The sequence below is a fragment of the Emericellopsis cladophorae genome, assembly GCF_022114955.1.
Source record: "Emericellopsis cladophorae strain MUM 19.33 chromosome Unknown NODE_76_length_80834_cov_110_703716, whole genome shotgun sequence".
In the NCBI taxonomy this organism is placed as follows: Eukaryota; Fungi; Ascomycota; class Sordariomycetes; order Hypocreales; family Bionectriaceae; genus Emericellopsis; species Emericellopsis cladophorae.
Genome location: NW_026251001.1, coordinates 66,138 through 80,760, shown reverse-complemented (window position 1 = coordinate 80,760; position 14,623 = coordinate 66,138). Strand labels below are relative to the sequence as shown.

At 52.6% G+C, this 14,623-nt stretch overlaps 3 protein-coding genes across 3 annotated transcripts; 2 read left to right on the top strand and 1 right to left on the bottom strand.

Annotated features, from left to right (window-relative positions):
• Nucleotides 1–196: 196 nt before the first annotated feature.
• On the top strand, nucleotides 197–1,523 carry J7T54_004885 (malate dehydrogenase; the record flags this gene model as incomplete). Its single annotated transcript, XM_051509953.1, has 6 exons — nucleotides 197–209; nucleotides 300–331; nucleotides 394–504; nucleotides 569–1,119; nucleotides 1,180–1,324; nucleotides 1,383–1,523. 6 exons carry the CDS (start codon nucleotides 197–199, stop codon nucleotides 1,521–1,523), a joined length of 993 nt encoding a protein of 330 aa, XP_051359110.1.
• A 4,962-nt stretch (nucleotides 1,524–6,485) lies between these two features.
• Nucleotides 6,486–10,660, bottom strand: J7T54_004884 (Mitochondrial translation optimization protein 1; the record flags this gene model as incomplete). The annotated part of the gene is made up of 4 exons (XM_051509952.1): nucleotides 6,486–6,491; nucleotides 6,573–8,287; nucleotides 8,957–9,476; nucleotides 9,530–10,660. 4 exons carry the CDS (start codon nucleotides 10,658–10,660, stop codon nucleotides 6,486–6,488), a joined length of 3,372 nt encoding a protein of 1,123 aa, XP_051359109.1.
• A 680-nt stretch (nucleotides 10,661–11,340) lies between these two features.
• On the top strand, nucleotides 11,341–12,631 carry J7T54_004883 (Maintenance of mitochondrial morphology protein-like protein; the record flags this gene model as incomplete). The annotated part of the gene is made up of 2 exons (XM_051509951.1): nucleotides 11,341–11,378; nucleotides 11,434–12,631. The coding sequence occupies 2 exons, from the start codon at nucleotides 11,341–11,343 to the stop codon at nucleotides 12,629–12,631; spliced, it is 1,236 nt and encodes a 411-aa protein (XP_051359108.1).
• Nucleotides 12,632–14,623: the final 1,992 nt, after the last annotated feature.

Below are 14,623 nucleotides of genomic sequence, written 5' to 3'. Positions count from 1 at the left end.
CTGGTTCATACAAGACTCGACAGAAGAGCCATTTCGTCAATTCAAGTCCAACCGGTTGAATTGCAAGTTTTCCACTTGGCTCTACCTCTTTCTTCCTCGAAGACTTCTCCGCGGCATCAACCCGATTTCAGGACTCAATCGCAACCCCAGTACACGGACTTCCCATTTCAAACACGCACCCCAACAAACCGACATCATGGTTAAGGCTGGTGCGTCTGCCCCTCTCCGTTCAACCCCGCAATCGCGTCTTGTCGCACAAGCTCGTCTGGACGTGGGCTGACTGAAGCTTGTGAATATAGTCGTCGCTGGCGCTTCCGGAGGTATCGGACAGGTGAGATTTTCCATCATGTGGACACTGTACTTCACTGGCGAGCTGGGCTGACTCTGTTTTAGCCCCTTTCGCTCCTCCTCAAATCTAGCCCTCATATCGACGAGCTTGCCCTTTACGACGTGGTCAACACCCCGGGAGTCGCTGCCGATCTCTCCCATATCTCGTCCCCAGCTGTAAGATCACATCCTCTGCTGAAAATATCGATCCGTCAAGATCCACTGACAATCTTCATTCCAGGTTGTCAAAGGCTACCTCCCTGCAAACGACGGTGCCAAGGCTGCTTTCAAGGATGCCGACATCATTGTCATCCCAGCTGGCATTCCTCGCAAGCCCGGCATGACCCGTGACGATCTGTTCAACATCAATGCTGGCATTGTCAAGGGTCTCATTGAGACAGCTGCCGAGGTCGCTCCCAAGGCTTTCATTCTGGTCATCTCTAACCCCGTCAACTCGACTGTGCCAATTGCGGCCGAGGTTCTCAAGGCTAAGAATGTCTTCAACCCCCAGCGCCTCTTCGGTGTCACCACGCTTGACATCGTTCGTGCCGAGACCTTTGTCGCCGAGATCATTGGTGAGGCTCAGCCTCAGAAGCTTACCATCCCGGTCGTCGGCGGTCACTCGGGTGCTACTATTATCCCCCTTTTCAGCCAGGCTAGCCCTGCTGTTTCCATTCCCGACGACAAGTACGATGCTCTCGTCAACCGTGTTCAATTCGGTGGTGATGAGGTTGTCAAAGCCAAGGACGGTGCCGGTTCTGCTACCCTGTCGATGGCCTACGCTGGCTTCAGGTGAGTCAAATTATCGCAATAAGACGACTGTCTGTCGGGACGAGCGTTGACTTTGCAAAGGTTCGCCGAGAAGGTAATTCGAGCCGTCAAGGGAGAGAAAGGCCTGGTTGAGCCTAGCTACATCTACCTCTCCGGTGTGCCGGGCGGTGATGCCGTCGCCAAGCAAGTCGGCACCGACTTCTTCTCAGTGCCTGTTGAGCTCGGCGTAAGTTTTCATCATCTCCCGCCTTTTTCTCGTACCTAACTAACGATCTGTCCTCCAGCCCAATGGTGCCGAGAAGGCCCACAACCCACTCGAGAAGATCACCGAGAAAGAGAAGGGTCTCCTAGAGAAGGCTATCTCCGATCTCAAGGGAAACATCAGCAAGGGTGTCGAGTTTGCCCACAACCCCCCTCAGAAGTAAATCTTCCCCCTTTTCGGTCAATGTTGGTGAGCGTCCAGTTGCCGTCAAGAAATTGTGCAGACCTATAGATGTGGTTCTAGCAATAATAAAATCTGAAGAAACACGGGGCTGATGATTGTGTTTGCGACAGACTGTAAAGCATCGACCAACGTGCCCACCAGTTGCCATTATCCGAGGCGATCCTGGGTGCCCGACCGGCTCATTTGAAGTACCAACCGACCAAGGGTTTACGGAATACGTGTGGGAGCATGATACGCGTCATGCTTGGCGAATTGGATCACTCTTCGGGAACGTTTTGTAGCGTCTCATGGCTTGGACTGGTCCGTCTTGATTTGGAAGATCGCACCCGGTAGTTCATGGACTTCAGCTTGAACAGTAGCGTCGATGCCCAGGGCAGCAAGTGCGCCTTTGACAATACCACACGGAAACCAAAGATACTGGACTCATCAGCAATCCGTGCAATGGACAGCTTTGTGACATGTAGGCTTACTGGCTGGGCTCGCACCACGGCCTGCCCTCCAGCTTCTGTACTCATGCGAGAGAAAGGTCGAAAGACACCGTCCGTTAAGACGTATACGCCCTGCATAGGCTTGTCAGCTCGTAGTAAGCGCCGTGCTAAATGGGATGCTTACCCGGTGATTCGTCTTCAGGTTGTCGATATTCTTCCCAAAAACAAGAGACCAGAGGTCTTTACATAGAAACTTGATGACATCCAAGGTATCATTGAAGCGCGGCCTATCTTTGGAGAATCTGCATAGGCAAGTTAGCTTGCAAGACCGCGAAAGCACTTGCGCCCATTTACCTTTCGACAAGCCCTTGTCCTACACGATACCCGGTTGTTTCAAGCTTATGGCGAACAGCGTCAGTCGGCTCATCTTCGTCAGCGCGACTCGGTGAAGTGACTATAACAGTGTTTGCTGTGGTCGACCGAGTTTCCGCCGCGCCACTTGCCGTCGACGCTGATGGGTACTGTTCGGTTGTGACACGGTAGGCAAGGGGGACCAGCTCAATTAGGAGGAAATCGAGACTCGAGGAGCTGAGGAATGTGGCAGTCGGATCGGAGGAGTTGTACGGTGGCATGACGCTTTCGAAAGACATGTTGACGGTCGAGTATAGTATCTGCTCGACGGGTTGCAAAGGAGAGCAGTCGTTATTTGGGTGCCTTTGTACGTTATCGCCATCGCACGTAAGGCGGCGTTGGGTGGGGTGGGACTTGTCAATGCCGACCGACGCTACATATTTCCTGGAGCATACACCAGCGGCAACCTACCCTGTACAGTATAGCGGCGAACTCGAAAACACATACAAAGCAAGTAAAGTGCTGCCTTGTTGCCGGAGGTGTAATCATGAGCCGGTTCTTTGTATCTAAAGTGTATTATCGTTGGTAGCCTCGAGTCTGCGACTTCGTTGTTGATCCTGGACATCACACAAGATAGGAAATATGGAGAGTGCTGATCGTTTTACATGCTGTCAAGGTCCTGAGAAAGTAAACATAGAGTCGATATGTCAAGGTTTTACCAAGCCTTTACCTAGCAGCTCTCCGCCAACCTCGTCCAGCAAAGGCTCCCCTGCAAAAATGGCCTTCTTTTGGAGAACTGTGTGCTGAGCATCCAGCACTCGCAAGAGATCCGCTAGTTCACCGTCTAGGTCGGCTTCAGCGAAGAGATGCCCCAGAGCAAGGAGCATGCCCCTCAACGCATCAGCGGAACCTTGCTCCTGTCCTATAGCTTCCAAAAGAGCAGCAGCTAGCTCCACCCGATCTGAATCGGAGAGCCCTGAAGTTGGCGACCCCTTTTTCAAACGCCTGTCCTCCACAACGACATTGAATAACAAGGACGAAGCCGCAACCCTCGAGCTGTTATGGCTTCCATCGAGAAAACCGGTCAAGATGAGCTTGATCGTGGCTCGCAACAGGTCACCCCCCGCAAATAGCTCCCGTGCGAAGAGTGGCGAGGTGAACATGTTGCACGCCATCTGCAAGGTAACCAGCCTCAGAGCGTACGGGTAACCTGACCCGTCATCAACCAAAACCAGAATTCGCATAATAGTCTGGTAGGATTTCTCTTCAGCGAAGTATCCACTGATCCTAGGATCGGTGACTGCACATCGTAGGAGATCGACTATGACAAATCGATCCTCAACCGGCACCTCTTCCAACGCTCGTCTCACGAAGATTGAGAGGTCAGATAGACTCGGTAGCACGACGTCCTGCATTCCCTTGCCTTCTCGCACCTCGAGGTACTCCCTCAAATCTCTCACCACCCGAGGAGCAGCAATTCCCTCCCCTAGCCTAGAGAGGGATTTCGACAGTGGCGGGATTTTGGCGTAGGTGATTGGGACACTGACTGGTGAGGAGAAACTTGGAATTTTGAGCCGTAGGTGAGGATGTTCAGTTGCTACCATTTGACACAGGAGCTCGATCTTCTGTCGCAAATTCGCGGGACTGCCACCAGCCCAATCACCATGCCTTTGGCCCCTGAGAAAAGTGACGAATGCCGGCGTAACCTTGATGGAGAACTGGTTGGCGATATCAGGTGTTCTCCCAATGTCGACCTTGACAAATATGCCCTGACTTCCAAAGTCTCGGGCCAGCTGGGTGTATGTTGAGTCAAGTGCCTCGCAAGGAGCACAGGCTCTTGATGTGAAGAAAATCACCGCGCATGAAGCACTGGAATTTTCCAATATATGTGCTAGCTCCGTCGAGCCTGCCGCACTGATGACTGTGGACGTAGTATTTTGGGGCCCAGAACGATCTTGCTGTTGAATGCCCATAATGGATCCATCTTGCCTTCCATTGTTGACGCCCTGTGTCAGTGCCGGGAGAAGCATCCGTCCCATGGGCGACTCGAGAACAGCTTGCGGCATGCTGCTTATATGACCCGGGATGCCTTTGCCCAGCAAAAAATTAGCAAAAGAGTCTGTAAAGTTGTTGCAATTGTGACGGAAAAGATCGTAAGCCTAGCCACGTTAACGCTCGAAGAGTCAGATGAGGAGCGGAAGACGAACATCGGCTGTGAATATGGACCGCACAGAGTCAAGGTACTCATCGATGATATCGAAAGTCAAACTGGTCTTTCCCAGTAAGAGCCGCTCCAGTGGTCGGCCAAGATGTGACGAGCCTGGAGTTATAGCCAGTATACCACGGTCGTAGACATACTCGCGGCCGCCCAACTCGATCGAGGTGTGATATATAGCGTCAAGCTGGAAACCAAGGATGCCTAACGACATCTGTCGCGCCAATCCACCTGAGAGATCGTATACCAATAGATGAACATCCATAACGAGAGTGCTGCACTATTTCGTGCGCTGGGTACGCTCAATGATACGATTAGATGAGACTGAAAAAGAGCAGATGTTTACTTGGTTATCGACGCTTACCCCTTTCACGCTGGGGAAAGTAGGACTGTAGGAGGCAACAGCCCGTTGACGTTACCACTGGCTGAGGTACGGGTATTACTAGCACCGTGGTCCCGCGCCGACACTGTTCGCTCTCAGAAAGCTATGCCTTCATATGATTGACTGCTGCCATCACCGCAAAAATCCACTGTATTTTATGAGGTTAATGAAATCAATGAATGCCAATGTCAATGTTCCAATAACCGTGGAAAGGTAATCGAGGTTGAGTCCTACTCGCGTTTCCTAACAGTGAGGTATGCTCTTAACGAATTTTGCGACCGATACGGTATAGTCTTTTTATCAGTTGCAATTCTCCTCCCAATCTAATTTAGCTGACAAGCGCCGGATTTGGTTTCAACCTCGACTTGAAGTTAGCCCAGTACAGCACAATTGACCTTGGCTAAGAGTCTGGGCTTCTGGGATGCTCGTTAGCTCATGCCAGCGTCATGCTGCTTACTGCTAGGCTCGTGAGCCGCATTCACCGTCCTGCGGTAGGCTTGCAAAGGTCCTTGACGGGAACGCAGCCGAGATGCGTTTTCGCAACTTGCTCTGCGCTTCGTTTTCCGCAGCGGAAGCGAGAAGATGACAGGTACGAACTCTATTACTTGACCTTCGGAACGAAATCCTGATGGCAATCGAAGCATCTTTCAGGAGCCTTCGTCCACAGTCCCGACACCGCGAAAAGATTCGAAAGACGACGTTCTTCACGAGGACATCTACACGATCCCGAACGCTCTTACATTCACTCGATTAGTAGCCGCACCAATTGTGGGCTACTTAGTTCTGCACGACCATCATGCCTGGGCTGCTGGACTATTCGCATATGCTGGAGTCACAGACCTAGTCGATGGCTGGATTGCGCGCAAGTGGAACAGAAAAACTGTGGTGGGCACGATCATTGATCCCATGGCCGACAAGGCTTTGATGACCATCTTGACTGTGTGCCTTGCTGTCAAAGGAGCACTGCCTGGTATGTGATCAGACTGTGCTTTGACAGCCAGAGGATGAGACTGACTTGCCTCGCAGTGTGGTTGGCTACTATTATACTGGGCAGAGACGTCGGTCTCGCGATTGCAGCGATATACTACCGGTGGATTTCATTACCTCCACCAAAGACTTTTACCAGATACTGGGACTTTTCTCTACCTTCCGCAGAGGTCCATCCCACGACTATCAGCAAGTACAACACAGTCCTCCAGGTCGGGCTGATTGGTCTGACGACGGCTGCACCTCTTATCACCTGGGATATTGGGCCAACAATGACCGTTATGCAGTAAGTGGCACCGCCGGTCCCGAGGCTCGCTGTGCCTACTGATCACGATGACAGGTACGTTGTGGCCGCCACAACAATTTGGAGTGGTGCAAGCTATGTGTACAGTAAGGATGCTGTGAAAATCTTGAACAAGCCCTCAACGCCACCCAAGAATTGAAGCTAACCCTGTTGTCACTTCTGTAACATGTATATAAAGATCCAGCTATGTCCCAGATCGTCGATGAAGTTGCTCTTTTTTAGAGAGCCCTATAATTACAATTCCTAGAACGCCGATTGAATGCTAGAAATGTTTTCTACACCTATACTTGTACACGAGCATCGAGTGGGCTGATCGAACTCGAAAGCTCGATTCTTTCCGAGGGCTGAGTGCCACGACGTACGTATCGAAGAAGTCGGAGACACCCTGACGGCGTGACTCCTTCGACGCGGCGAGCTTGCGCCATGGTTTCCGGTCGCGTGGCGGACAGGGCCTGACGCTCAGCAATGGACAGGCCTAAGATTTTGTTGTAGTCAAGATCCAATGGCAGCCTCATTTGCTCGTCCTTGGCCATTTTCTGCTGGCTCGAAGCAGCCATCTTGATGTAAGGTGCATACATGGCGTGTAGGTTGACCCGCTCAAAGATACGGGAGGTAAATCGATCGATGTCCGGAAAAGCCGCCTTGAGCCGCTCAATGTTGCTGAGACCAATGACCTGAGGTGTTCTGAGGATGTCGAGACCTGTTCGGCGACTGGTATCTTTCTTGGCAATAATTCCAAAGTCCGCCCACTCTTTCCAGCTGAGAGACATCGACTCAAGTCTATTCGTTAGACTCTCCATCTCGCTCTTTTCTTCGCTGAACGCACTCCATCGCTTATCAGATACAACGCCCCACTCCCGCCCTTTTGTCGTCAAGCGCAGGTCGGCGTTGTCAGCGCGCGCAGCCATTCTGAATTCACTACGAGACGTGAACATGCGATATGGCTCAGTGACACCCTTGGTTACCAAGTCGTCAATCATGATGCCGATGTACCCATCGGATCGTGACAACGAAACTCCCGCAAGTCCACGAGCCGCACGGCTAGCGTTGATACCCGCAACAATGCCCTGGCCAGCTGCTTCTTCATATCCAGTCGTGCCGTTGATCTGACCAGCTAAATACAGGCCGCCAATAGCCTTGGTCTCGAGAGTTGATTTCAGCATCCGGGGATCAACGTAATCGTACTCAACACCATATCCAGGCTGTAGCATTTTGACGTTCTCCAGACCTTTGATTGTCCTCAACGCTTGTTCTTGCCCTTCCTCTGGAATGGTCATCGATAGCCCATTTGGATAGATGACTGGATTATCGAAACCTTCGGGCTCCAGCCAGACGAGATGACGGGTCTTGTCCGGAAATCGAACGACCTTTGACTCTAATGAGGGACAGTAGCGCGGCCCCTTGACAGTCTCTCGAATATGTATGGTTTTGTCAAGGTTCGCGCGGACCACATCGTGCGTGGCCTCGTTCGTGTATGTCAAGCTGCAGGTCAACTGGTCGCGCACAGCAACCGTGTCGTTTAGGTAGCTGAAAGGGGTCGGCGGATCATCACCGTACTGCGTCTCTAAAATATCCCAATTGACTGTCCTTTTGTCTATCCTCGGCGGTGTCCCTGTCTTGAGGCGACCGAGTTGAAACCCGGCATCCTTCAACGATTTGCTCAAACCAAAAGTCGCTGCCTCTCCCATCCTCCCCGATGGGTAGACTTGCAGTCCGATGTGTATTTCTCCGCCCAGGAAAGTGCCTGTAGTGATGACGGCACTGGTCGTGGAGAGGATGCTGCCCGAGTCTAGCCTCACCCCGGCAATCTTGTTTTTCGAGTCGGTGTCGTGATCTTCGGAAAGAATTATGTCGGATGCGCTGTCGAGGATGATTGTAAGATTTGAATATGCTTCGAGTTCGGCCCTCATATGCTTTTTATACAGGCTGCGGTCGATTTGGGCGCGCGGACCCCAGACAGCCGGACCCTTTCTCCGATTCAGAACGTGGAATTGCACGCCTGACTTATCAACGACTCTCCCCGCTAGGCCGTCCAGCGCATCGATTTCTCGAATGATTGTGCCTTTGCCGATTCCACCTAGACTTGGGTTGCACGAGCATGTTCCCAAGTTTTCTAGACTGGGGGTAACAAGGGCTGTCCGGGCCCCGGATCGCGCCGCCGCAGCACATGCTTCAGCACCGGCATGGCCGCCCCCAATCACGACAACATCGTAAAGTCCCTGGGCGTCGGCGAGTGAGGCCAGGGTACGTCGACCACCGATTTGCTGACCCTGCCGGGTGGTTCGAAGTCTCGTCAGTCGTGCTCGTCGGATTGCGCAAATCATGATCCTGTGTAAGTTTCTGAAACTCGAGAGCGGACCTGATAGAAGGTACAGAAAGTCAAGGCAAGAGTTCGCAGCCCATCGTATTGACGTGATGCGCCTTTGTAAAATGTAGGGTACTAAATCAGTTTTAGTTTCCGGGAATATGGTCAATGGCCGATATCACAAATATGCAATTAACCGACACACCACTTTAAGGTATGGCAAAGGTACCTAATGGAATTAATTCCTTTGCCTCCGGGTGAGCTTCAAAGGAAGTAGTGTGATGACTTCTAGTCAAAGGTACCCAAACGCTAGCAGTGTCCCATTTCCTCGCTCGTGGCATAGTAGAGGGATCTATTTCATCCTGACCCTGCTTTCCGGCCAGGCTGAGACGGCGTCTTCGACTTCTTCCATGAACGTCGCTGAATTATGGACAGACGTACCTCCAAGAACCACGCGGACACCTGGCGTAGAAGCATTGATGCTTGTGACCATTTTTGCTTCCTCGTAGGTGGCACCCCCGACAATGAAAATCACGGCATCCTGAGGTTTGTCTCTGGTCGAGCCGCCGCCTTCCACAAAAGGGTAATGCTGCTCTTTCAGCCGGCCTTTGGCTAGATCCTGCAGTGTAGTTTCCAGCAATGGTGTGTGTTGAGTGTACACGTTCTCTACACCTTTGAGCCCTTTGAATCGATTCGATGCTCCCGAGAAGATCCCTGCCGAGTCAAAGATGTCCGAAATACCCCCTTGTGATTGAGAGGAGTGAAGCGAGCTATGGTATGCTGTGAGATGATTGACGAGATTGGCTTGGCGTGGTGCGACTCCTCCGGCAGCAGTCAAGAGGTCCATGAGCATTGGGACCGAGTTGGAGGGGTGTTTGCTGTGTCGCAGAGCATATAATGCTACCAGCCGGACCTTACTTTCAGCGCTGACGCTCGCTGTCTGTATCAAGCGCTGAATGTTCTGGAGCCTGGTCAGTGACAAGGAAATCATGCATATATCACATCAACACTTACCTTCAAGTCGGCATTATGGTTGTCATTGCAAGCCAAACTTTGCTCGAGTTCACTGACCTCAAGCAAATCCTCCTCGCCAACTCGTCTGCTCAACTCGCCCACAAGGGTAACATGCTTGCTCACGTTGCCAGACAGCTTGCGAAATTCGGGGTATTCCTCCATGAAGCGCTTCATATCGTTGATAGACTCGATGTCTGTGCTGTTCTTGGTTTTGGACTGGTACTGCTCGACGTAGTCTTTGATATTCCCCCCCAGCTCGCCAAAGTTGAGATACATATTCTTCTTGAAGAATGGATCTTGATCCTGGGACAGGACAATTTCTTTGAGCTCGGGACGGATGTCTGGCACCTCGCTCAAGTCTACCCGGCCATTCTGAATCCCCAGAAGGTGATGGACCATAGCCTGGTAAGTCCACTGCGTCAGCAAGGGCGTCACAGGATCCTCGCGTCGATCCAGTATTAGCAGAATAGGCGGCGTGTCAGCTCGACGAAAGTCGAAGATTTGTTCCTCCTGCGTCATGAGGTACTTCACCTCTGAAGCCAGTTTCTTGGCCAAGGGACTGCTCTTCTGGTACCTCAGGAGCGGCTTCTTCTTGAGTGAAAGAAGCACGGCAATGAGACCTTCTGCGCATCGTTGAAGGGTGTCCGGGTTCCACGTATCTGGACTAGCGGACCATATTCGATGTTGAGGTAATGTGATACCAAGGGAGAACAGGTCAGGGTTGATGACAGTGTAATCAGTAAATATCTCCTGGACCGACTTGACGACTTCATGGTCGTCGGCCTCAGCGAGACGCTCGAGAGCCGACTTTTTGACCACATTGGTGAAATAAAGGTAGTATTCTCCGTATTTGGGATCGCGTAGTTCATCAATGAGCAGCTGTATTGTCTGGGGTGATGGGCGCACGAGACAGAGGCAGCGAAGATGACGCATCTTCTCGCGACTTGCATTGTCCAAGCGGTCAATCAAATACACCTCGTGATTGAGTAGAGACGACTGAGTAACGGCAGTTGAGATTATTGCGACCGTTTCGCGATCTAGGAGCAACGTCTTCATTTTAGTTGACGTGGTGTCGCTACCATGCGTCACGATCTTGGTGATGTAGCCGCCCACGGCCTGCGCAACGTCCATGGTGGGCGAGCGTTCCCCTTTGCGATCCGAGGAGACCAGGTCGTGGTGCTGTTCCCAATGCGAAGAGGTGGGAGTCCTGATACCGATGGGTGGTCGTCGAAGGCAGCCAAAACCTCCAGAGGTAGAGAAAAGCAATGACGGCAGCGCTGTCGACAGGTGATACTGCCCAGGCCCTCAGAAGCAATCAGCGAGTTTGCGCGAATGAGATTATGTATCGCAACGGAAGCTCGTAGTTGATGGTTCTGATAGTTCCCTCCTACTTTAGGTCGTCTGACGGTGTGAGCTATTACATGTACTGAATGCATTGGGTGACGTGGGTTAGCCCTCGATAGTTGCAAAACCCCTCCATTGCCACATATTCGGGGATACTGGCCCTGGTCAATTCCAACCACCTGAAGTAACCGAGGTGCGATTAAAGCTGGGATTGATTTCGGTGATCTCAGAGCAAAACCTCGATTCCAAGTCACTATTCCAAAATGAGTTTTTGAATGCTCGCAGGAAGGCGTCAACGAAGCAGGGTACGTAGCTCGTCACAGGCCGACGAAGCCGCTAGTCTTGAACCTGCTCCAGAAAACGAGGAACTGGAGTTGGGCGAACCTTGTGTCATTGACGTCCAAGACTCACTCGTCCGTAGCGAAACAGAAGGCCCAACTCGCACATTCAGTTGATGGCTGACAAGCATGTCGTCCCAAGCATGCCCTGTCCGTAGTGAGCCGACGTAAGTGGTGTGCGGAAGCTCACAATGCCTTGCAGCTACTGACTATGACATTTAGACTCTCCTTCACCCAGGGCCTCATCCTCGGACAACTGTCGGTTGTGCTCATTCTCGCCGCCTTTATCAAGTTTTTCATATTCGGTGACGCACCCTCTCCGGACGTGACGGCGTCGCTTCGCGCCACAGAGCGCAGGTCCAGGACTCTGGCGCACAAGCACTCCCTCCTCAGCTTGCACACCCAGAACAGCAGACAAGGGCAACCGCCGGGCAGGAAGAAGTCAATGGTGCTTCGAAATCCGCCGTTTCTGACCATCGGCTCCATTCTGAGCAAGACTTACTACAATGTGGATAGCCACCAGCCAGAAAGCCTGGACTGGTTCAACGTGCTCATCGCGCAAACCCTTGCCCAATTTCGGAGCGACGCGCAACACGACGATGCAATTCTCAGCTCATTGACCAAGGCTTTGAACGGGAGTTCGCGACCAGACTTTGTGGACGAGATCAGGGTCACGGAGCTAAGCCTGGGGGAAGACTTTCCGATCTTCAGCAACTGCAGAATCATCCCGGTGGATGAGGACGGTTTGGGCGTCTCCAACAGCAAGAGATTTGATCCCGCTACGGCTGCTCGGGACGGCACACGGCTGCAAGCTCGCATGGACGTGGACCTGAGCGATATGCTCACTCTTGCCGTTGAGACCAAGCTGCTTCTCAACTACCCGAAAAAGCTGTCTGCTATGCTACCAGTAGCTCTGGCCGTGTCGATTGTCCGTTTCAGCGGCACTCTTTCGATATCGTTCATTCCAAGCAACCCTTCACAGTCGACCCCCACCATGATGACCTTCAGCTTCCTTGACGACTACCGTCTTGACTTCTCGATTCGAAGTCTGCTAGGGAGCCGATCCCGCCTACAGGATGTCCCCAAGATCGCGCAGCTCGTCGAGGCTCGCCTGCATCGATGGTTTGATGAGAGAGCCGTCGAGCCACGGTTCCAGGAGATCGCCTTGCCCAGTCTGTGGCCTCGCAAGAAGAATACCAGAGGGCCAGACGATGCCATGGCAGAGGCAAATGCCTCGGTTGGCCGTTCCAAGGGCAAGGAAATAGGAAGAGATTTACGCGAGGAAGCACGAAAGGAGGTTGCAGCGGAACAAGAGACGCGCGAACAAAGCTCACTCAGGCAGCGGCGGAGGCCAGTAGACGAGGATGGATCGGTCATGCCTGGATCTATGCCAGGACTGAATCTGGATTTGCGCCAGTAGGCGTGACGAGGTAGGTACATGCGCGGCGCGAGTGCTCATCATTCAGAAAGTTTCTAGTGCCATGTCTGACACACTGAGGGGGAAGAGTGCATAGCAGAAAGCCGCCATACCGCCAAACAAGAGTACATAGTATCCCGCTGTCCACAGCTTCTGTTCTTCGCCTTTCAGATGCGCCGGCGCGCCCTCAAGGAGCCAGTACGGCTCTACCGGCCCCCATACTCGAGGAAGACCCATGCTGTTGCAAAAGGTGTGAGCAGCGATTGCCGCGAGCGTCGAGCCTGTACGCAAAAAGATGAAGGTAGCATAGACGCCGAAGAGATAGGTGTACGAGAATTGCAAGACCGAGCGTGCCACAGCAGCGCCGACATGCACCCCTGGGTTCGTCTTGCGAAATTCGTAGAAGTGATGGATGTGAGCCAGGCCGAAGACAAGAGGCGAAAGAAAAATGGTGGCCGAGATACTGTACCCAGCCGCTAAGAGAAGTGGTACAGACGCGGAGCGGAAGAGGCACTCTTCAGTGATAGGACCCTATGCAGAAAGAGTGTAAGTCAGCGACTCGCAGGTCCATGGGATTCGCTACATTCCTACCGCGACAAGATTTCTCCAAGTTGGCCAGTCGTGCTGCAGGAGTCGCAGCGGTCGCAGATGCAACCAATCCGACCAGGCGCCGTCGATAATGATATACTCATACAATGGAGCCGCGAAAAGAGTGGCAGTGAGGCATAGAATTTGGACTGTTTCCTGCAGACCGCAAGGCCAATAGCCCATCAGGCGCCAGGGCGCGGCATACGTCGACAACAGGACAAAGGTAACGCATGAGCACGCCGCCGTGGAGACGCTGACAGCGCGTATGCGGGCGCGTATAGCAGCGGGGTCATCTCGGGAGCGTTCAGGTGACGCTCGAGCTGGGCGGTATATGTGCAGAGGCAGAACGTAAATGAGACAATATGCCAACTTTAATCCCGTGAGTCGATGAATGAAGACTCAAGTGACACGAAACCGACTGACCAAAAGACTGCATGCCTGCACTTTGGAGACTGTCGGCTCGTGTGATGTCGTGTCTACTCGCATGGTCGACGGCCGAGACGTGGTACTAACTAAGTAAGAAGATGGAGGTGAGTGAGGCTTGTGAATAGTAACAATTCAGACTTGGTAGAGGGTGGAATGGAGGAGTGGGGGATTGGAGGGGCAGACAAGACGGTATGGTCACTCGCGGTCTGTTCACCAGGTAAGGTAGGTACATAAAAGTCATTCGATTCCCCGGCGACACTGCTTGGTATTGGTCTTTTCCCATTTGGACATAAGTGTTCAGAAAATGTCTAATAATATAGATTTTGCGCACTCCGTAGAGGTCGTTGGAGGCAACCTTACCATTGTCAGTGATCTGATGATGCACGAGCCAAGTCAAACGTATTCATCGCTTGCTGCGGACACGGATCGCTCCAACGGCAAGGCTGCCGATAAATACGACTACGAAGTGGTGAATCCCAGACTATGCCGTAGTCGTCATAGCGATCAAGCGCCAGCGACGCTGTGCCGAAACGACAAAACGCTGGTGTGCATGATTAATTCCGTATGTCGGTACGGATCCCGTAGGCAACGTAGTGTGGCTCTCATGCTCGCCTAACACACAGTCACGAGCCTCATCTGGAGAAACGACACGGTCACAAGTCTCGATGCGTCCCGAGACGAACTGAGACACTGATTGATTACAAGTATCCGTACGTACCTCAGAATCCACGGTCGGTCGACCAAGCATCGCGACACCAAACGGTGCCACGCGAGCTTGACGCGCCCGACCGCGACGCGTCGCGAGCCTGATGAGTACAATACTTGTGTACAGGCGTCAGCTGGTAGCGCCAACGCGGAATGGTGTTAGGCGAAATGCGAAAAGTGGGCGAGGGAACAAGAGTCTGGATGAGCCCTGCCCGACCTGCCAGGCGGTGTGCAAGGGACATCTGCTGTAACTTCTCCCAACTTCCACGGGGGCTA